Source organism: Macaca fascicularis, chromosome 13, assembly GCF_037993035.2.
Source record: "Macaca fascicularis isolate 582-1 chromosome 13, T2T-MFA8v1.1".
NCBI lineage: Eukaryota > Metazoa > Chordata > Mammalia > Primates > Cercopithecidae > Macaca > Macaca fascicularis.
In genome coordinates, this window is record NC_088387.1 from 120,915,891 (window position 1) to 120,937,409 (window position 21,519).

Here is a 21,519-nt window from a genome sequence, read left to right on the forward strand (position 1 = left end):
CATTCCAGTTTCAGAGCCACCTATATTAAACAGCAACTTTGAAACAGAACAAAGAGTTCTGAATTTGGGATAGAATGGTGAAGCTATTACAACAAGGAGGAATTTGGGGGGTCTGCTGTAGACTGTGTAATGGGGCCCTAGCCCCTGCCCTGTCTCCCTGCCATGCGGCAGGCATCCTCTGCAGCCCCTTCCTCCCTGAGTCCCTCGTAGAGGGGTCTCCAGTATGGCCTCTGAGCCTTTCACATGGACCAGCTGAACACGGAGGCTGACCTGCAGGTGTCTGGCTGCTCTCTTCCGCCCACTACCCACAGAGGACAGGGCACCTTCTGATTAACAGGACAAATTGTGTGGAAACATTCCTTTATCTGCCATAAATCTGACAGTGAATGTACACATTTTATCATCACAAAACCTCTAGAACAGGACGCCCAAATTCTGCTCCATGAAATGCAACTTTTGCTGGTCTATTCCACTAGGGGAGGGTGTAGGAGGGAGGGTGTGGTCAGAGGAGTCTGAGAAGTCCCCTTAGCACATTTTCCCTTGGAGCAACACGACTGATTAACGCAGGCTCGAGATGTCCTGCATGAAGGAAGCCAGTCTCACATTGTTCCAACCAGATGATGATGATTATTGAGACAGAGCCTTGCTTTAATTCTAGAAAACATCCATGTGTTTGCTAAATTTAAAAAATTAGTTTACCAAGAATTTTTAATTTTAATTCTTGGTAATTAAAAATTCTTGGTAAATTCCACTTGAAAATACTGACAAATTTCATCACACGACAGTGTCACCACATAGTTATTTTCATATTCTTGGAAATTAGATTAAATCCACTTTTCTTATCACAGCACTGGCTGGGGAACACCCCTTGTAATAAATCCCAGGGTGTGGATTCTATGGTGAAGACACAAGCATCCATAATGATCTTCGCACCGGCTGCAGAGAACTCTCCAGAAACGCTGCTTCCTGAACTCAGACATTTCTAAGTCACCTAAATAGAAAACACAGCCGTAAACCAGAACCTTGTGTGGAAACCACGTTCCCAACTCCCTCTGCCCCACATCATCTGGCTCTGACTCCTGGGATTTCCATGCCTCCCGAGCCCAAATCTTCTATCTCCTCAGAGTCCATGTGTGGTTCTTAACAGAACTGCTGTTTATATACAACCACTTCGTTTTTATCTAAAAAATACGTTAATGTATAGGGAAGGAAACAATTTACTCTCTTCTGCCAAGCAACCCTTTCCGATTTGAAGATCCTAAGTTATTTATTTAAATGTCTATAATCTTTTCTATCAGCTACGTTTTAAATGCGAATGTTTGAAACTTCCTAGAGACTTGTTAAGTTGTTGTGACCAAAATGCTGATAGTGAACGAAGTCCGGGCTTAGGTGGTCTCAGATGGAAATGAGCAACTTATTAGAAACTACAGTAAAGGTAATCACTTTTGTTACACTTTAGCAAAGAGGTTGGAGGCATTGTGCTCCTGCTCTAGGGATCTGTGGAACGTTGAACTTGAGAGTTATGATACGGGGTATCTGGTGGAAGAAATTTCTGAGCAGCAAAGAATTCAAGATGGGGCCTGGCTGCTTCCAGCAACCTATGTTCATATTTGTTTGCAAAAAAAAGATGTAAAAGTAGAACTTATGTAAGAGGAAAGCAGAATGTAAAAGTTTGGAAAATGTGCAGCCTGTCGATGTTGTAGAAAAGAAAAACCCATTTTCAGGGGATGAATTCCAGCCGGTTGCAGAAATTTACATAAGTAAAGAGGAGCCAAATGTTAATAGCCAAAACAACAAGGAAAATGCCTTGAAGACATTTCAGAGACCTTCTTGGCAGTCCATCCCATCATAGACCTAGAGGCCTTGGAGGGAAGAATTATTCCCAGGGCCCTGCTGCCCTGTGCAATCTTGGGACACTGCCCCCTGCCTCCCAGTCACTCCAGCTCCCACCATGGTTATAAGGGTCCCAGATATGTCTCAGGCCTCTGCTCCAGAGAGTGCAAGTTGTAAGCCTTGGTGGTTTCCACGTGGTGTTAAGCCTGTAGGTGCACAGAGGGCAAGAATCAAGGTTTGGAAGCCTCTGCCTAGATTTCAGAGGATGTATGTAAATTCCTGCATGTCCCAGCAGAAGTCTGCTGCAGGGGAGAAGCCCTCATGGAGAACCTCTGCTAGGGCAGTGCAGAGGGGAAATGTGGGGTTGGAGCTCCCACACAGAGTCTCCACTAGGACACTGACTACTGGAACTGTGAGAAGAAGGCTACCATCCTCCAGACCCCAGAATGGTACATCTACTGATAGTTTGCACCATGTTCCTGGAAGACCCGCAGGCACTCAATGCCAGTCTTTGAGAGCAGTCATGAGAGCTGAGCCTTGAAGAGCCACAGCAGTGGGACTGCCCAAGGCCTTGAGAACCCACCCCTTGCATCAGAGTGGCCTGGATGTGAGACATGGAGTCAAAATAGATTATTTTGGAGCTTTAAGATTTAATGACTGCCTTTTTGGATTTCAGACTTGCATGGGGCCTGCAGCTCTTTCGTTTGGGCTGATTTCTCCCATTTAAAATGGGCGTATTTACCCAATGCCTGTATCCCCATTGTATCTTGGAAGTAACTAACTTTTTTTTTTATTATTTTACATGCTCATAGGTGGAAGGGACTTGCTTTGTCTTAGGTGAGACTTTGAACAATGGACTTTTGAGTTAATGCTGAAATGAGTTAAAACTTGGGGGACTGTTGAGAAGGAATGATTGCAATCGGCAATGTGAGAAGGACATGAGACTTGGCAGGGGTCAAGGGTGGAATGATATATTTTGAATTTGTGTCTCTGCCCAAATCTCATGTTGAATTGTAATCCCCAATGTTGGAAGAAGGGCCTGATGGGAGGTGAGTGAATCATGGGGGTAGATTTTCCCTTGCTATTCTTATAATAGTGAATGAGTTCGCATGAGATCTGGTTGTTTAAAACTATGTAGCACTTCCCGCTCCTTGCTCTTCCTCCTGCTCTGGCCATGTGAAGGCATGCCTGCTCCTGCTTCACTTTCCACCATGATTGTAAGTTTCCTGAGGCCTCCCCAGCCATATTTCCTGCACAGCCTATGGAAACATGAGCCAATTAAACCTCTTTTCTTTATGAATTTCCCAGTTTCGGGTATTTCTTTATAGCAGTGTGATAATTGGCTAAGACAGTAATCATAGTTATTTTATATTCAATGTCTGAAAATCTATATGTTTTAGTTGCCTGAGTCTATTGTTTTTATTTTTTTATTTTTTGCTCACTCATCTATGTAGTATTTTCCCTTATATGTTTGATAAAATGTGTTGATGTTCCCATATTTGGTTGAACTTAATTTATGGATAACTTTGGGGCCTAAATTAAATGCGTTTTCAGTTACTTGTACTGTGGGCTGGAATCAACTTAGCCATGTTCCTGAATTCCTGGATTAATGTAGAATTCTCCAATTCTGACCCCTTCCTTCTACTGCTGACCCAGGCTTAGTCTCCTAATGGACTGGGGGTCTATAGAAGTATTAGGACCCAGGGTGGCCCCCACAATCCTTGAGGGCTTGTAACTCAACACTCCACATTCAGTTCATCTCCATTCAACTCTCTGAAATTCTGCAAGTCAAGCAATAACTATTTTATATTTTTTGTAGGAAATAGGGTTTTGTCATGGGACAGTCCCTTTCTAACAGCTATTCTAAGACACTACCAGAAGTAGAAAGCACCTTTCCTTATATTTGTTTGAGAAAAAAATGGAAATACATGGAAAAACTCGTTTTTTAATGCTAACTTCTTTCCTCTTTTGAATAACTATATGTTCTAGGTTTCCTTAATTTTTCCTTCAGCAAGAATAAATTCCTTTTGCATTTGAGCTTTTTGAAAAAGAAAAACTTCATGAACTGAGAGTGTGTAAATAGCTTTTGAAAATATTTTAAGTTGTTTTATATGTGTATACACATACATAAATATATACAATAAAAATAAAATGCCCTGATTGAATCATAAAGTTGCTAATTCCCATCAATTTTTTGAACTTGCTGTTGTGCCATTTTGTTGATGATGTTAAAGAAATACTATTCTCTATCTGTCCAGTCTTACTGGTGAAGGTATATGACACGACATGATGCAAGAATGTGCAACTGGAATTCTCACACTTCACCCTGCTGGTGGTCAGTTGGTACAACCCGTTTGAAAAAACTGCCAAGCAGGATCTGCTAAAGGTAAGTACATACACATATCATATCACCCTGCAACTGCACTCCTGAGTATACACCCAAAAGAAAATGAATACTATGTCCCCTAAAAGACATGTCCACAAATGATCATAACAGTTTTATATGTAATAGGCCCCAATCAGAAAACTCCAATGCCTACCATCATTAGATTAGATGGAAATATGTTATGAGCATACAGTGGAACACTGGATAGCAATGAAAAATAAAAAAGTATACTGCTGCATATAATGTCATAATATTGAGCAAACAAATGTCACAATATTGAGCAAACAAAGTCAAACACAAGAGTATGACTCTCATTCATGTGAAATTCAAAAACAGGCAAAAGGAATCTATGGTTATAGAGGTCAAAACAGTGATTAGGCTAGGTGCCATGGCACATGCCTGTAATTCCAGCACTTTAGGGGGCTGAGGAGGGAGGATTGCTTGACCCCAGGAGTTCAAGACCAGCCTGGGCACCATGGTGAAACTCCATGAAAAAAGATACAAAAATCATCTAGGCATGGTGGCACACATCTATTGTCCCAGCTACTGGGGAGGCTGAGTTGGGGGGATTACTTGAGACCAGGAACTTGAGGTTGCAGTGAGCCCAGATCCCATCATTGCACTCCAGCCTGGGAAACAGTGGGAGACCCTGTCTCAAACAAGCAAACAAACAAACAAAAATAGTGATTACTTCTGGGAGGAATACTTCTAGATTCTGGAGACATGCTATATCTTGACAAAGATGCTGTGAAGTAAGTTGTCATTTCAGAGACACCTACTTCACTGCAGACACCTTGTACATCAATTAAATGTACAAGGCCATTCGCTATCTCTGCCTGGGAGGCAATCTTTCCTCTCAGATTGCAGATTCAATACTTTATTATTTTTATTATTATAGCTGCCTTTTCTTTTTTGTGACTACTAATAACAAGTTTCTCATCTGTTCTCTTATACCTTCTGTAATTTTTGTTTTGAGGCTTTTTTCCTATACCCTTCTTGATTCATTCATTTAATTACAATGACCAGAGTCTTTTTGATTAGTCTTTTTTTTTTTTTTGAAATTTTTAAGTTAGAAAAGCAGGGATTTACTATCAGAAATATTTTGTTCTCTGTAACTCCTTATTCATTTTTGGTAAAGGTTTCTTACAAAGGAAAATTAGTGAGTCCCACGTTAGACTTGCACAGGCACAGCTAAAGCAGAAGCCATAGGTGAGCATTTTAAGTCCTCTCAAAGGATCTGGTCGGCAATCCAAGAACCCAGAACACTGAGTGAAAGCACCAACTCCCAAGGCGAGGAAAAGCATTTTTGCACATGCACGCAATCAGGGAGGCAGCCCTCTGTGCACCCTTTGAAGGAAAGCTGCACACCAACCAATTAACAAGCCAGTCAGGACAGAATTTGCAGAAGATGGAAAGAAGCAGCAATGGATTCAGCAATGGGTGAGAGAGCAATGGATTCTGTACTTTCAAATCTAAACGCATGACATTAATGTGAGTGGGAGTTTTCCTTCATTATAAATGTTTAGTAAGGATTCTTGAGACAAAAATGGCATAGTATAAATCAGGAACTTAGAATCTTAAACTATGTGAGCCATACTCAGGTGCTGGGAGAGGATATGTGGCAACTAGAAGCAAAGGCTCTCCGCAAGCTTCAACTTTTAGAAGGCAGAAGAGAAAGAAATGAGAAATGTGACTTCTGGGAAAGCAGGTAGTTAGTAATTTAGCTTCAAATAATAACATGGAAAAATTGCCAAATATATAAGGTAGCTCAGGGAATTACTTCGGCTGTCAGGACAGAGAGGGAACGTGACACACCACCTATCCCGCCTCCAGAGGAAGAGGTTGCTAATGCAGCAGGGGTCAGAGGTTTCCAATTGTAAAGATGGAAACCATTCCTCCAGGTTTCTTGTGATTACAAGGTTTCTCTGAACATGACAAACTTTGCTTTTTGCTCCATCAGGCCTGTTCCTGGGAGGATGAAAGTGAAGCTGGTAAGTCTGAAAATGCAGCCATCAAAGCAGCTTAAATCCTTTGAGTCTAGAAAGTTTCCAACTCACCTCTTTCAAGAAAGAAATTGTGCCGTCTGTTTTATTCTCCAGTCCATAGACACTATCAGTGCTAGTATTACCACTTTGCTATGTACTATAAAACATACTCTTGAGTGTGAAGAATAATCACAATGCTTTAAATCATCTCCACAAGAGAGGGCCCAATGGTCAACTAACTACACAGAAAATTGGCTTTCAGATTATTAAAGTACCATCCAGAAAACCAATTAGAATGTCTCTAAAATTCTCACAGGATTTTGAGACTTTTAAAACATTTTCATTTATGTTTTTTTCCTTGATATTATACCAGGAGTGTTTATCATATAATTAAATATTTTAATGAACAACAACAAAATAAGTGTTTATCGTCCCAAATTCCAACAATATAGTAGTATGGTTAATATAAAAATTATCTCATATTTAACAATACATGCAATCACTGCTAAGCTTTTGTGACAAATTTACATAAATGAAATTATTTAAATGTTGTTTTCATTCAGCAGTGTGCCAATAACCTTTTATCCCATCAGGAAGTGCATGTCAACTTGAAGGGCTATGTGGGTATGCTTAGTTTCCTTTTCAAAAAAAATACAATAAAATGAAAGTGCTGATCTACTGGAAACAATTATCTCTTTTTTGTCAGAAAATATTGTATTTGTTTCTTCACTTTTGAAGCATGTTTGCTGGGTATAGAATTTTAAACAGGAATTAATTTCTTTTTCATACTTTAAAGCTGTCATTTCATTTTCTCTAGCTTCTCTTGTTTTTGTTGAGAAAGAAGTTGTCAATTTTACTATTATTTTCTTTTTAACTTCTGGCTCCTTCTAAAGTTTTTTTTTTTTTTTTAATTTTTAAGTTCCAGGGTACATGTGCAGGATGTGCACGTTTGTTACATTGGTAAACGTGTGCCATGATGGTTTGCTGCACCTATCAACCCATCTCCTAGGTATTAAGCCCATCATCCATTAGCTACTTTCTCCTGATGCTCTCCCTCCCGCTGTGGGCCCCCACCTCTTGCCAGGCCCCAGTGTGTGTTGTTCCTCTCCCTGTGTCCATGTGTTCTCATAGTTCAGTTCCCACTTATAAGTGAGGACATGTAGTGTTTGCTTTTCGGTTCCTGCCTTATTCTGATGAGGATAATGGCTTCAGCTCCATCCATGTCCCTGCAAAGGACATATTCTTGTTCTTCTTTATGGCTGCATAGTATTCCATGGTGTATCTCTATGACATTTTCTTTATCCAGTCTATCATTGATGGGCATTTGGGTTGATTCCATGTGTTTACAATTGTGATTAGTTCTGCAATTAACATACACATGCATGTATTGTTGCAACAGAATAATTTACATTCCTTTTGGTATATACCCAGTAATGGGACTGCTGAGTCAAATGCTATTTCTGGTTCTAGACCTTTGAGGATCACCACACCATCTTCCACAATGGTTGAATGAATTTACATTCCCACCAACAGTGAAAAAATGTTCCTATTTCTCTGCAACCTCGACATCATCTGACTTTTTAATGATCACCATCCTGACTGGCCTGAGATGGTATCTCATTGTGGTTTTGATTTGCATTTCTCTGAGGATAAGTAATGATGAGCCTTTTTCCTCTGTTTGTTGGCCACATGAATGTCTTCTTTTGCGATGTATCTGTTCATGTCCTTTGCCTACATTTAATGTCTTTTTTTTCTTGTAAATTTGTTTAAGTCTCTTGTAGATTCTGGATATTAGACCTTTGTCAGACAGATAGATTGCAAAAATTTTCTCCCACTTTGTAACTTGCCTGTTCAATCTGATGATAGTTGCTTTTGCTGTGCAGAAGCTCTTTAGTTTAATTAGATTCCATTTGCCAATTTTTAAGTTTTTCTTTAAAAAAAAAACTTTATTTTAGGTTCAGGGGTGCATGTACAGGTTTGTTATATAGGTAAATTTGTGTCATGGGGGCTTGTTACACAGGTTATTTCTTTACCCAGGTATTAATCCTAATACCAAATAGTTATTTTTTCTGATCCTCTTCCTCCTCCCACCCTTCACCCTCAGATAGGTCTCAATATCGAGTCTTGATAGCCTTCTAAAAAGAACATATTAAAACTATTTTAAAACTCTGCAATTCACATTCTCTGTAATGAGTTTAAATAACCTGACGATGCTTTATTCTGGAGCTGAGATAACCATATGAATAACTACAAAGACTTTTAAGTTCAGCACTTTTCTCTTTCTCTTGCTGATAAGGAGGAGGAGGATGTCTGAAGATGACATATTCTAAGCATTAGGCTGGTCACTTTACCCATGTCCCTTCCATAATTCCTCAATTACTCGTTGACAGGAGGATCATATCCACCAAAGCCTGAAGAACTAGGAGAGTCGGGAGAACTGGGAGAACTGGGAGAACCAGGCTAAACCAGGCAGCCTCCCTTCAATGTTGCTCTCATGTTACTTTTCCATTGCGCTTACCAGAGCCACACACTGTCTGACCTTTCCTGGAATGACACCGAATCATGCCTCATGCTCTGTGTCTCCTTCCAGGAAGAGTTTAGAGTCCACTCAAAAAGTTACAGCCACACAGTGGGAGAGAAACGCTGAGGACACTGCACAGAAAGGGTAGGAGGACAGTTTCCCCCTGCTGGATGGTGCTGGCTTGGGGGACGGGGTGTTGCAGACAAATGGAATTGTATAATCCTCTTGTAAAATTAATTTTAAAAAGACTCTGTAGGAAAATATTAAAGAATATGGAAAGAAATGAAGCAGTATTAATTCAAAGATAGCACAAATAAATATGCTTTCCATAAGCAGGAAAGGTGAATCAGAAAGGTTTGATTCTTCCCAGTAAATCTGGTGATTACAGTCAAAATCCCAACACTGTTTTTTTGTAGAATTGGATCAAGAGCTATTGAAATTCACAAGAAAAAACAAAGAAAGAGAGAAGACGGAAAAAATAGAGTGAGTTAGGAGGTGGCAAGAGGGCAAGGCCTACAGATGACACAAATTGATTATAAATACCTAGTAATTACATAGTGTGATATTGCCGTTGATATTGACCATCAGAATACAACAGAGGTCTCAGCAGCACACGCCTGTGCTCACGGCGCTGGTTACATGTGAGCCATGGCATTGCAGATCACCCAGAAACAGTGTTGAGACAACTGGTTATCCACAGAAACGCACCTGGAACTCTACCTTGCATAGGTTTCACAAAAATAGATCTCATGGAATTTAGAGACCTAATGTGAAAAGCAAACATTAACAATATTTAGAGGAAAATATAAGGAAATATATTTATGAACTTAGGATAGGAAAGATTTCTTGAACAAGATCCTAAAACCACAAGACCACAAAAGATAGCACAAACAAAATGAAAAAGACAAGTTATCAGCTGTAGGAAGAGATTTTTAACCCATTACCACCAAAATATTATTACCAAGTATATATTAAACATTTCAACGGATTTGTAAGAAAAAAGATCACCTTCATGGTAAATGTGCCAAAGAGATGAATAGCATTTCACAGAAGGGGAAAAGCCAAAGGAAAATACAAATAGGAAAAGTAAATAAAACTCATTAGTAATGATGGAAATGAAATAGAGTCCCAGAGAGAGAACAATTTTACAGCTACTGTACTTTGAATATTAAGTCAAAAATTACCTAGCACTGGAGAGGCTGTGGCTCAACTGGAATTCCCTAGAGCTGTAGGAATATAAACTGCACAGCCACTTTTGTAGAAAACTTGCTGTTATTTTGAAAATAGAACATCCTAGCATAATCTAGCACTCAGAAATTCTACCTTATAGAATAGCCAAGAGACATTTATAAGTATCTTTATGGCTGTGCTGGTTTTAATGATGATAAACTAGGAAAACAAACATAAAACAAAAGCCAAGTGTCCATGGGCAACTGACAATGGATAAATAAACTGTAGTGAAATATCATACAGCAAAAAACCTCATAGAAACAAACAGTAAGTAAACATGCAAATCTCAGAAGACTATGGCAGAATAATATTTTATAAGCCTTGCAATAAAATGAAATTATATATTTACAGATAAAACATTTTTTAATCAAGAGAATGATAAACACAAAATTCAGGATGCCTTATATCTCTGGGCAGGCCAGAAAATGGGGTATGGAAGAGTACACAGATGAAAAGCTAGGGACAATACTCTAATTATTGATGAGAACTGCAATTTCATGGGCATTTGCTTTATTTTGCTTCATAACTGACACAGAGTCTAAATGCAATTTTTAATTATCAAAAGCTCAATTAATTGGTTAGAAATGGAGTAGTCAGACATCTTAAACACAGATTGTACAAACATGAATATTTTTCTCTCTGTTCTCCCTGTGTATGAAGTATCTGGTCATTTTGATGATGTGACTGGAATGATTTACAATAAAACATTTTTTCAAACTGCTTACAGGATTCTACATTTCTCGTGCACTAATGCCTCTGTGGATGATGAATTCCCCAAGGGGTGCAGCTCACAGGTCACCCTGTGGGAGTCAGAGTTCAGGCTTCTGAGGGAGGAGGGCATGAGCCCTGTGCCCCAGGGAGCTGCAGGTTCTCTGACAGCCCAGGCTTCTGAGGGAGGAGGGTGGGAGTCCCATGCCCCGGGGAGCTGCAGGTTCTCCTTTTGCTTGAGTCTGGTTTCCTTGGGAGGGTGGATATTTGGAATGTGATTAAAACTCACTGCATTATACAGTGTTCATGCCTCCTTAGGTATTTTCTGTTCAGAAATTAATGGGAGTCTCACAGAAGTTTCCTAAAAATAACCTGAATCCTTCCTACAGTCACAGTGATATGTAAATCAGAGGCAGGACTCAAAGTATTCTTGCCTGCTCACTGAGATGCTGTGAATTATGAGCTTAAAATATCCTATAATGCAATCATGAGGTGTCCCACGTGGGAGTAAATGTCAACAGAACAGCACCTTGAATCTGTGTTCTAAGTATTTCCTCTCAAACCATCACAATTATCTTCACTGGGCAGTACAGCATCTTTTTAATTCTGTCTAGAGATTATCTCTGGGCTACTGATACTTCTGTTAAAATAAAATTTAATGAGAATCTATATGCTTACTGTGTTACTGGAGTTTCCATTCAGATGCAAACCGCTGTCAAAGAGGGGAGAGGAGGCCCCACTGCTGTGGTCGCTGGATGGCCCTGGGGACCCTGCAGCAAAACAAGAGAAATTCCTTCCAATTGGTGCCTCGACAAAGCACACTGTGACCATGGAGTGACTTCAGTTCTACCTCTGCATGGGAAGTCACCAGCGCCAAAATGCCTGGTCACCCTCAGAGAAGCTGATGCCCAGTTATGAGCTGGGTCATCCCCAATGGCCTCTCACCTTCCTGCCGTGATACAGTTTCCTCACCAAGATCTGACCTCTGAAGGGAGGGACCACTGCCGGCTCCTGTGAGGGCTCCCCAGGGTGGAGGGACAGCATCGGGAAGGTGTGCCCCTGGCAGCCCAGGCCCTCCCTGTCAACATGCCCCCCTGGAGTGGTCAGCACAAGGCGCCTTCTGTGATCTTGGTGTTCTCTTTTGAAAGGAGATGATCGTACCAGGCCACTCAAAGGGTTTTTTTTTTTTTTTTCCAGAGACAATATTGAAAAGCTCACACTCAAAGCACTTAGCACATTACAGGTAAAACAGGTGCTCATAACATAATTTCCCTGGAAATAAGGCTCGTGCAACCAGAGTTTACATCTGCTAAACAGAAGCAAGCCAGTTCATAGATCTTCACGTTGCATGGATTACCCAGGGGACGCAGAGCGCTTTCATGCCATTTCCAAGGTCCTGGGAACAGCTCAGGGAGAAAGGCTGTATTTGTTCCTTTATTGTCCCTTCCCACCAATATCTTCAGGCTGGACTATAAGAGTGGGCTGCTCCCATGTGGCTTAGTGTTTCACCCAGCATTTCTGTGGTATTGCCACGTAAAGAGAGATCCGTGAACACAGTAGCCTGACCGTGCTAGATTCCCAGCCAGGTGGAACAGAGGCCTCCCAACACTGAGAAAGGAGCCTTTGATGCATCCATGAGTGGAGACCAGGCCCTGTTGTTAGATCACCTGAGTGCCTGGAAAGAGGAAAGAAGCACTGAGAACAGCACTAGCAGGAGGACCTGTCACCAGCCAGCCATCAGTCATCACAACCATGTGGTGCTGTTGCAGAATGGAGGCTTGAACTGGCACACTGGCCTCTTGCAGGAAAGACCCCTGTGAAGCTGAAGAAAGCCTGGTGGACACAGCTCTGTGCATTTGTATTTGGAATGCCCTGTTGTGCCGTCTGTTTCCTGGGATTAAAGTGAAGATCAATCGGCATCACATATGGAAAGTCATAATGTGACCACCAGCCTCGCTTGGTGCAGACAGGAACGCGATACGGCTCGGAGGCTCAAGACCCTCTAACCTCCAATCTGCCTCTGCAAATGTGACGTGCAATGTTCAGCGAGTTAACATGGCTCGCTGTTACCCTTTGTCCAGCTGTATGATATCTACAAAGACTCATGTTTTCAGAAAACACTTCATACCATATTCCTTCGTGAAAATTAAGATATTGAGAAACCTGGAGTACTCTGGGGGAAATAAGAGCTGCTTAACTTTGTGTAAAGGGTAGTTGTCAATTTTACTAGATGAGGAACTTTCCTTTTTCACTGGCCACTGTTTACTGTCTGGTGAAGACTCTGCTGTGGACCAGCCTTCGGCTCCACACAGCACCCAGGGCGTTTCACGGGGTCGTTGCTGAGACAGCGCCTGAATCTGCCCTTTAGCGTTCAGAAGCACATTTCACTGTTATTTATTTGAAACTCTTTCCCAATGCCTGTTATTTTATATCCATAATCACTGTATCAGTAATTTGAGAGGAAAATCAAAATATTTTTAATGACTGCAATCTTCTAAAATCCCAAAGTCCATGCTGTAGACCAAGGAGACACATGGCTAATGGCAGCAGATCCAAGCTGCCATTGACTGAATGAGCAAACAGGTAAATAGTCAATAAATTTACATTTGACAGTCACACTTACAATCTAAATTTCTATAAATTTATTTCTGATGAATGGGTATCTTGTCATCCATATCCCAGAACAGAAATGTGAATAGTTATATCTTTCTTCTATCACAAATAAAAGTCCATTATTTTTTAAAAACCCAATATCAGGAATTCTCAATAAAAATTGACTTAGTTGGTGTTAAAAATAAATAATCATATTAGAAAACATATAGTATATAATCAATGTTTATTAAAGCACCTAATCTTAGAAAAAACTAACCCCAACCTATCAAAACTGCTTCGGTTACCCTCAGGCAATGCTGGTTGGAATGTAAAATGGTGTGGCTGCTGTGGAAAATACTTTGGCAGCCATTCAAAAAGTTGAGCCTAGAATCACCAGAGGACTCAGCAATTCCAGTCCGCGGCATCCACTCGGTGGCAAGGAAAGCATCTCCGAAGAAAAACGCATTCACAGATGCTCATGGCGCTATAATTCACAATATCCCCCAAACAGAAGCAAGACAAACGCCCACCAGCTGATGAAAGGGTATGCACGTGGGTCCATAAACACAGATAAAGTCCCTGTGAGAGATGCTGTTCAGCTGGAAGAAGGCAGCACCGATGCCGGGACACTGGGGGCTGACTCCGAAACTACACTGAGGGAGGACGTCAGACACAAAGGCTCCCCAGAGCGGGATTCCATTCACAGAAAACGTCCAGAGCAGGCACATCCACAGACAGGAAGGAGATGCCCGGCCGCCGCGGGCTGGGGTGGGGAGAATCGGGACTGACTGCTAATTGGGACACGGTTTATTTTTGGGATGATGGAAATGTTTTGGAATTAGATAGCAGCAAGGCCTCTACAACGTAGTGAAATACTTAAAATTGCTGACGTGTTACTTTAAAACGGTGAATTTTGTGTCTTTATAAAAAGACCAAGAGCCTGACTTGTGAAAAATAAAAGCCTACTTTGACTCAGTCTCAAACAGCTATTTGTTTTCTCTTTGATAAACGTTTTACAATGTGGAAGCTGGACATTTTCCGCACAGATCTGCTGTGGTACTCCCTTTCCCCACTCACTGGGGCTGCTCTGCAGTCAGAAAGTGAAGCCTGCTCGGGCACCGCAATTTTTTTTTTTTTTTTTTTATTTTGAGACGGAGTCTCGCTCTGCCGCCCAGGCTGGGGTGCAGTGGCCGGATCTCAGCTCACTGCAAGCTCCGCCTCCCGGGTTCCCGCCATTCTCCGGCCTCAGCCTCCCGAGTAGCTGGGACCACAGGCGCCGCCACCACGCCCGGCTAGTTTTTTGTATTTTTTTTAGTAGAGACGGGGTTTCACCGTGTTAGGATGGTCTCGATCTCCTGACCTCGTGATCCACCCGTCTCGGCCTCCCAAAGTGCTGGGATTACAGGCTTGAGCCACCGCGCCCGGCCTGGGCACCGCAATTTTACCTTCACGGTGTGAATTCAGCAGAGGACGTTTCACCTGAATTTATGGAGAGATTACGGCTGCCGTGCTTAAATTGTTATGGATACTAAGATGTTAACATTTTTTATTGTAAAGAATGAAATAAAAAGGAGAATAGACACTTACTGAATTAACGGGGACGCAGCACCCCTGGCCTCCGTGATCTGCGCCCCAGGCTGCCCTTTCCTGCATGTGCCTGGTGACCTGTGGGGTGGTCGGTGCAGCTGGGCCCGTTCAGGCAGAGCAGTTAGAGTCAGCACAGCCCTGCTCAGGGCGCGGGCAGCAACGCTCACAGAAGTCACTAGGTCACCGGCAACTGACCCCGGAGCCTGCGGGTTTCAGCGGAGCCCACAGACAGAAGTCAGGATGTGAATCTCAACAGAGACAGCCTCTGCCCCGCGGGCTCAGGCACCAGAATTGCAAGAGCTGCCCATCCTCAGAGTGAAACACAGGCTCCGTACTATCTCTAGGCAGGAGCGCTCGGTGGAAACCTCTGCCTGGGGCACTTCCTCTGTGATCTGCTGTTGCAATGTTGCTGCTGCTGTTGCTTAAATTCTGCTGTTTCAACAGCAGCTGGGGAAGCTGGCTCAGACGCAGCACCCATCTCACTCTGCCTGTGAAGTCACCTTGCCCAAGAGAGAAGTCAGGAACGGCCCCAGAGTGAGTGTCCTCTGGCTCCCACTCCCACTCCCACTTCGCAACACCAGAAAGCAACCCCTGCTTTCCATCTGTCTCCTCCTTTATCTGTGCCACCTCCGCCTGTCCAAGTCACTATCTTCTTTTTTTTTCTTTCTGGCAAAAATCTACGAAATGTCTTAGTTTCTTCCTTGGTGAGCCTGTATGGTCACAGCTGCTGCAGAATCCTCAGACACTCAGGCTGCCCCCTCGCAAGTGAGTCCTCCTCCCCCATCTGAGCCCACTGCTGGGCCTCGTGATGTGTCTGACACCTGAGCCTCCCTGCTGGCTCCAAGAACTTCTGTGCAGCTCTCATCACGTCCACCCCCTTCCTGACTCACAGCAAAGTTTCTCAAAACCCCAGGGGGTGCACCACTGTGCCGCGTGTGACATTTCACTCCCTCGAACTTTTGTCCGATTGCTAACATGTTCTGCCTCTACCGCCCTGGGAATATTCGCCTTTCTCATGCACGGCCTCTCAGCACCCCTTACTCTTTTCCTCAAGAACCCTCCAGGTCCTCATCCATGCTCCTGTGGCTCCATCTAGCAGAGGGAGTGGTCTCTGTGGATGGCAGGGCATGCAGTGAATCTTACTGATCCATGTTTAGTACAACGGCAGTAAGATCGATTTTCCTAAGATTGTGAATAGCACAGTTATCCTGCTGTGATCGATGGGAAACATGGAGTTGCTGAAATTGATTTGTTCCTGGTTGCTGAGGAAGATGAAAGCAGAAGTCACACTATGAGTCTAATGATGCTTTTGATCAAACGCTGACACAGGAAAAGTTCACGTGTCCCCCTTGCAGGGCTTGTGATGGCAGAGTGCTCGCTTCTTCCGTGCCCTGCTGCTCACACCTGTGGCGGGGGTGCCATAGAGATGGGCAGGCTTTGGGGCTCGGACCCCAGGGCAGCACGTACGGGTGGATGTTTCCAGCTCCTGAAGCCCCACTGGGAGTGTGTGTTCCAGGGTGTTCTTTCAGTTCTGCCGTCTGCAGGCGGCTTCCAGGCTTTACTTCTGCTGTCTATAGGCGGCTTGTGGGCTTCACTTCCGCCGTCTGCAGGTGGCTTCCAGGCTTTACTTCTGCTGTCTATAGGTGGCTTGTGGGCTTCACTTCTGCCGTCTGCAGGCGGCTTCCAGGCTTTACTTCTGCCGTCTGGAGGCGGCTTGTGTTAATAAGCTCAATTAGACCCTCTGCCTTATCACGAGGGCAGAGGGCTTTCTATATCCCGGGGTTCTTGCCTTAGCGTACCTGAAGAATCGGATCCCACGTGGGCTTGGAGGGTTGGCACAAGGTTTTATGGAGTGGTGGTAGCTCTCAGAAAGTGGATGGAGAGCCAGAAGGGGCATGGAGTGGCAAGGTGGTTTTCTCCTAGAGTCTCTTCCAACCACCCCAGCCAAACTCCACATCATTCTGCCAGTCGATAGCCTGCCAGTGTCTGCTGGTGCCTGTCAGCATGCTCTTCCACTCCTCCGTTCTTCTCAACATCCAGCCAGTTGTGTCTCTGCCCACTAGAGTCTTGGGGTTGTTTTAGGCACAGGATGGGGGTGTGGTGGGCCAGGGTGGTATTGGAAAATGCAACATTTGGGTGCAAGAACAGGAGTGCCTGTCCTTACTTAGGTCCATGGGCCCAGGCCTGGGGGTGGAGCCCTCACCGAGGACCTGCCCTTCTCCTCCCAGCACTTCCCTGCCCCTCTCCTGTATCAGTGAAAAACCCAATGCATGATCAGAACTCAACAACTCACGTGCCTGAGAGCTGCAGCCGGGCCACTCGGGGCAGGAGAAAGGAAGGCATTGACAAAGGGGACATCAATGGAAGAGGGAGAGAAAGTAAAACAGCCAATACGAACCCCCAGGGAGGGACGCCGTTCCTTCCCATGAGACAGTGGCAGGAAGGACAGGCCATCAGCCCCCATGAGAAGGAACCCGACTGTCAGCTCGTCGGGAGGTCCTCATTCCGTGTTGGATGCCATGGGGTTTGAGCCACCAGCAGATGTTGACTTCAGGGGAGCCTGGGCCTTGCCTTTAAGGCCTTTCCTGATTACCCACAAAGAGAGGGCAGCGACGCCCTCTGCTAAACCAAAGGAACGGTGGTGACTCCAACCTTTATAAAGCCACAACAGATGAATGACATTAGAAAAAGTTACAACTATCTTCACTAAAACATTTTTCTAGATTTGGGGTTCATCACTTTCATACTGGGTCACAATTCAAGTATAATAGAGGATTACAAACTTTGTGCCAAAATATGTCAGGGACTTCAGAGCATAAATTTACCATTATTTCCATTTTTTGCACTGAAAATTTCTCAGGTCAACATAGGTATTTCAAATGTAAACTTTGCTTGTATGTTAACATATAGATAAATACAATCATGGTGAGTTTGCACGAAGGAAGAACCATGTAGTTACGTGACGAGAAGCATATGGTCTGATAACACTTCCTTTAAAAAAGCCCATGGATGTGTTAAAACATATGTCATGGGAATATGTAACGCCACGGTGCCTGCCTATACTTTTCTTCTCTCTGAATGTATACTCAGGAAATGATAAATATCCCAGTCCACGCGGTAGCATTTAGATAAATAATGTGGCCAAAAAGGAATTTCTCCAGCACCCTGCAATTTCTCCTCTTCCCACTTACCTAACGGGAGCTTCAGAAACGCCGGCGCTTCCCTGAGATACTCAACGGTGATGGTAACTTCATTGCCAGCATTTCTCAGAAGATGCACCTGTCAATATGACAAAAATAGCCACTTTACCACCACAAAAGAACCAGACACAGAATTAAAAAATAAAATCTCTCTGCCTCCTGTTTCCCAAGAATTCAAAGTTCATAGCTACCTCGGAAACACGGAAAACTTTGTGGGCTTCAGCTGGAGTAAAGAAAGAGCGGCTATCACCTCTGAGGCCACCTGCCTCCCACATTCTATCTGCGTAAACAAGTGCATGAGTGAACAGGGGTCTGCCCATATCATCCACAACACCAGGCTCTCTGCATCCCTATGAACGCAATCTACCAGAAAATAATACCCTTGGAGAAATCAGTGTGTTACTACAAACACCCAGTGTTCAGTCACTGGCAAAACACGGATTAACTGTGGCACAACAAACCACAAATACGAATTTAAAGATTTAAATGACGCTTTAGTTGTCAGGAAATTAGTGGCTATCATTTCAAAAGGATGGAACTTAGTTCTGTGATGAAACTTCAAATTATACTCACTGTTTTAGTCACCTCACATACAATCCTGTATGTTTCAACACAGCATCTAAAATCAGCTTTTTGTGCACAATGTATTTGCCATTGTTTAAATCTGACTGAGACACTAAAAGTCTAGATGCTGCAAAGCTGTGTGTGTCAGAATTCACTGCACCTGCACCTGCACCTGTGTCTTCCCATAATGCATAACCCTGCTCTGCCATGTCCTTCTCCTCTGAGGCCAGGCATAGCCCACCCTGCCCTCTCCTCTACACAGGGCCTGTCAACAGTTTGGGCAGATTCCTAACACACTTCATCCTCCTAGGCCAGGTGTATCCCACCTCATCCTTTCCTCTACATGGAGCCTGTCCACAGTTTGAGCAGGTTCCTGCCCTACTTCATCCTCCTAGGCCAGGCATAGCCCACCCCGCCCTCTCCTCTACACAGAGCCTGCCAACAATTTGGGCAGGTTCCTACCTCACTTTGTCCTCCTAGGCCAGGCATATCCCACCTCACCCTCTCCTCTACATGGAGCCTGTCCAAAGTTTGAGCAGGTTCCTGCCCTACTTCATCCTCCTAGGGCAGGCGTATCCCACTTCGCCCTCTCCTCCACACAGAGCCTGCCCACAGTGGGCAGGTTCCTACCTCACTTCATCCTCGTAGGCCAGGCGTAACCCACCTTGCTCTCTCCTCTACATAAAGCCTATCCACAGTTTGGGCAGGTTCCTGCCCTACTTCATCACTCCCTCTGACCATTCCTCCTCATTTCTTCAGTCACTTTCCATGCCCGTCACTGTCTACCTGGAGGACTACAGTTCTGCATAGCTCCCTAAGACCCTTGGTGCAGCTTGGGTGGGTTTTGAAGACTGGATTTAGAAAGTTTGAAAGTTCCCATGGCCTGAGATCCAACATAAACGTCTTCCTATTTCACCCGAGGACATTTCCATCCGGCATGGCTGGTCCACCTCTTCCACCAGTGCTCCCTCCTGGCCCTCCAAGCCACCCCACCTCAGCCATGCCTGTGGACAACCTTACATATGTCGGTGCTTTCACATAGATCTTGACCTCATAGGACAGCCTCGTCCCTTTTACCTCATGAAATCCCACTGAAAACTCCAGACTGGAAACAGCAGAACTGCAGAAACGCTCCCCTAATGCCACTGAGCATTTTCAACATCCTTTCTTCTCCCTCCCCTCATCCACTCCCATGTGGCTGGTGACCCTGTGCTGACGGCTTCCAGGTCGCAGGTGCTGTTGGCAGGCTTCACACGCCGCCCACTGCCTGTTGGGAGGCCTCACACGCCCACTTCCTGTTGGGAGACCTCACACACTCACTTCCAGTTGGGAGGCTTCCCATGCCCACTTACTGTTGGGAGGCTTCACAGGCCCACTTCCTGTTGGGAGGCTTCACACACCCACTTCCTGTTGGGAGGCCTCATATGCCCACCTCCTGTTGGGAGGCTTCACACACTCACTTCCTGTTGGGAGGCTTCACAGGCCTGCTTCCTGTTGGGATGCTTCCCACACCCACTTCCTGTTGGGTCCCTCACAAGCCCACTTCCAGTTGGGAGGCTTCACATGCCCACTTCCTGTGATCCTGCATCACTGCCTTCCTGTCATGCTCCACAGGCTGGGCCCCCCATAGGGCTAAGCCAGGCCTCTCCCGCCGGCTGTCTCCAAGGCGTCTTTCCTCCCCTGCTGTTCAGTACAGGTGCACCCTTGTGAGATGCCTGTCTCCAGCGTCCACACCCTGTCTTCATACAGGCTGCTGCAGTGCAAAGTGACTGTGAAATAGAAGCTCTCCTCTGACCAACTCCCAGAAAGTATCAAAGCTTAACCACTAGCATATTTGTCTGACTCTATCCTTCCTCCTGCACGAGATCCTGGAGAAAACTACCAAATCTGAATTTTCTTCTCCTCTTTGGTGAAAAGAAGTAGAACCGAGGCTCTCCTTTGACTAACGGGGTTCATGATGGCGACGACACCCTTCCTTTCTACATGGAAGGGCTGGAATCTCGCAAGGCCCCGGAAGTCCTCATCCCTGGAGGTGCAGAGTGTGCAGCGTGGGAGGGGAGATCACACAGACCTCCGCTGTCCACTGTCCAGCCACTTCCCAGCAAGTGACGGCCACTGTAATACCATAGTTGTCCCGGGAGCTCAGTGCAGTGTAATTTTAAAAGAGTAAAATGTCACCAGGACAAGAACAGTTTGAGATTCATAAAACTCACCGTGCCCCATCCTTAAACAGGCTGCCCTCCTCCCAAAGGACCAGGCCATGCATAGCTCCCCTATGTGAGTCTGTCCCCCAGCCAGTGTGCCTGAAGTCCTTATTGGAAATCATCGAGGTGTGCGTGGACACCTCCCTGCCCACCTCCATACCTGAGGTAAGTGAGTCTATTCAGTGACTTTCACCAGTTTTTCTGGAGAATGACTGTGGACTGAAGCAGGAAAATCTGCCATCCCTTGCTTACAGGAATCTATACTTATCACAATGGACAATTTTGTCAGAAGTAACAGAACCAATCAATAGAGAGAGGCAGAGTAGCCTGAAAACGTTGAGCACTTTTAATTAAAGATTGGACTTAGCTTCAATTTATTATTAATTTTTAATCCCAAATGTTTACCTTGCCTTGATCTTTTTGTGACTTTAAAATACCCGAACAAGACTAAGGCATTCAATTTGTTATCAGTCTTATCTTTTATTTAGTTTGAAGCATATTTGTGGTGTATGAACAAAATAATTGAATGTTGACCATTGATGCTACTAAATTCAACCAATGCCTTCAAAGATTTCTCCCTCCTGGAATCACAGCCCTAAGCCTGATGGCACCAGGAGAGACCCTGGCCCACACCCGCCCAGAGAGCAGCCTCCTTCTGCCCACAGCAGCAGTCACTGCTTTTTGCAGCAAATTAACACCAGTAGCCATG

General features: G+C 44.3%; 1 protein-coding gene across 25 annotated transcripts in view; it reads right to left on the reverse strand.

Annotated features, from left to right (window-relative positions):
* The window catches only part of SNTG2 (syntrophin gamma 2), a 375,050-nt gene that overhangs the window by 149,400 nt on the left and 204,131 nt on the right, over window positions 1–21,519 (reverse strand). For 22 of the 25 annotated variants that reach the window (XR_012422722.1, XR_012422721.1, XR_012422725.1 and 19 more), the window contains 2 exons: window positions 18,034–18,121; window positions 11,342–11,433 (listed from right to left, as the gene is read on the reverse strand). Coding sequence is in view for 18 of the 25 variants with exons in the window: in XM_074012490.1 (XP_073868591.1) it covers window positions 11,342–11,433; window positions 18,034–18,121 (180 nt within the window). In the remaining 7 variants the exon portion in view is untranslated. Of the gene's footprint in view, window positions 1–10,080; window positions 10,914–11,341; window positions 11,434–14,842; window positions 15,179–18,033; window positions 18,122–21,519 lie in introns of those variants that run through there. The other 3 variants (XM_074012497.1, XM_074012493.1, XM_074012491.1) reach the window with 2 other exon arrangements.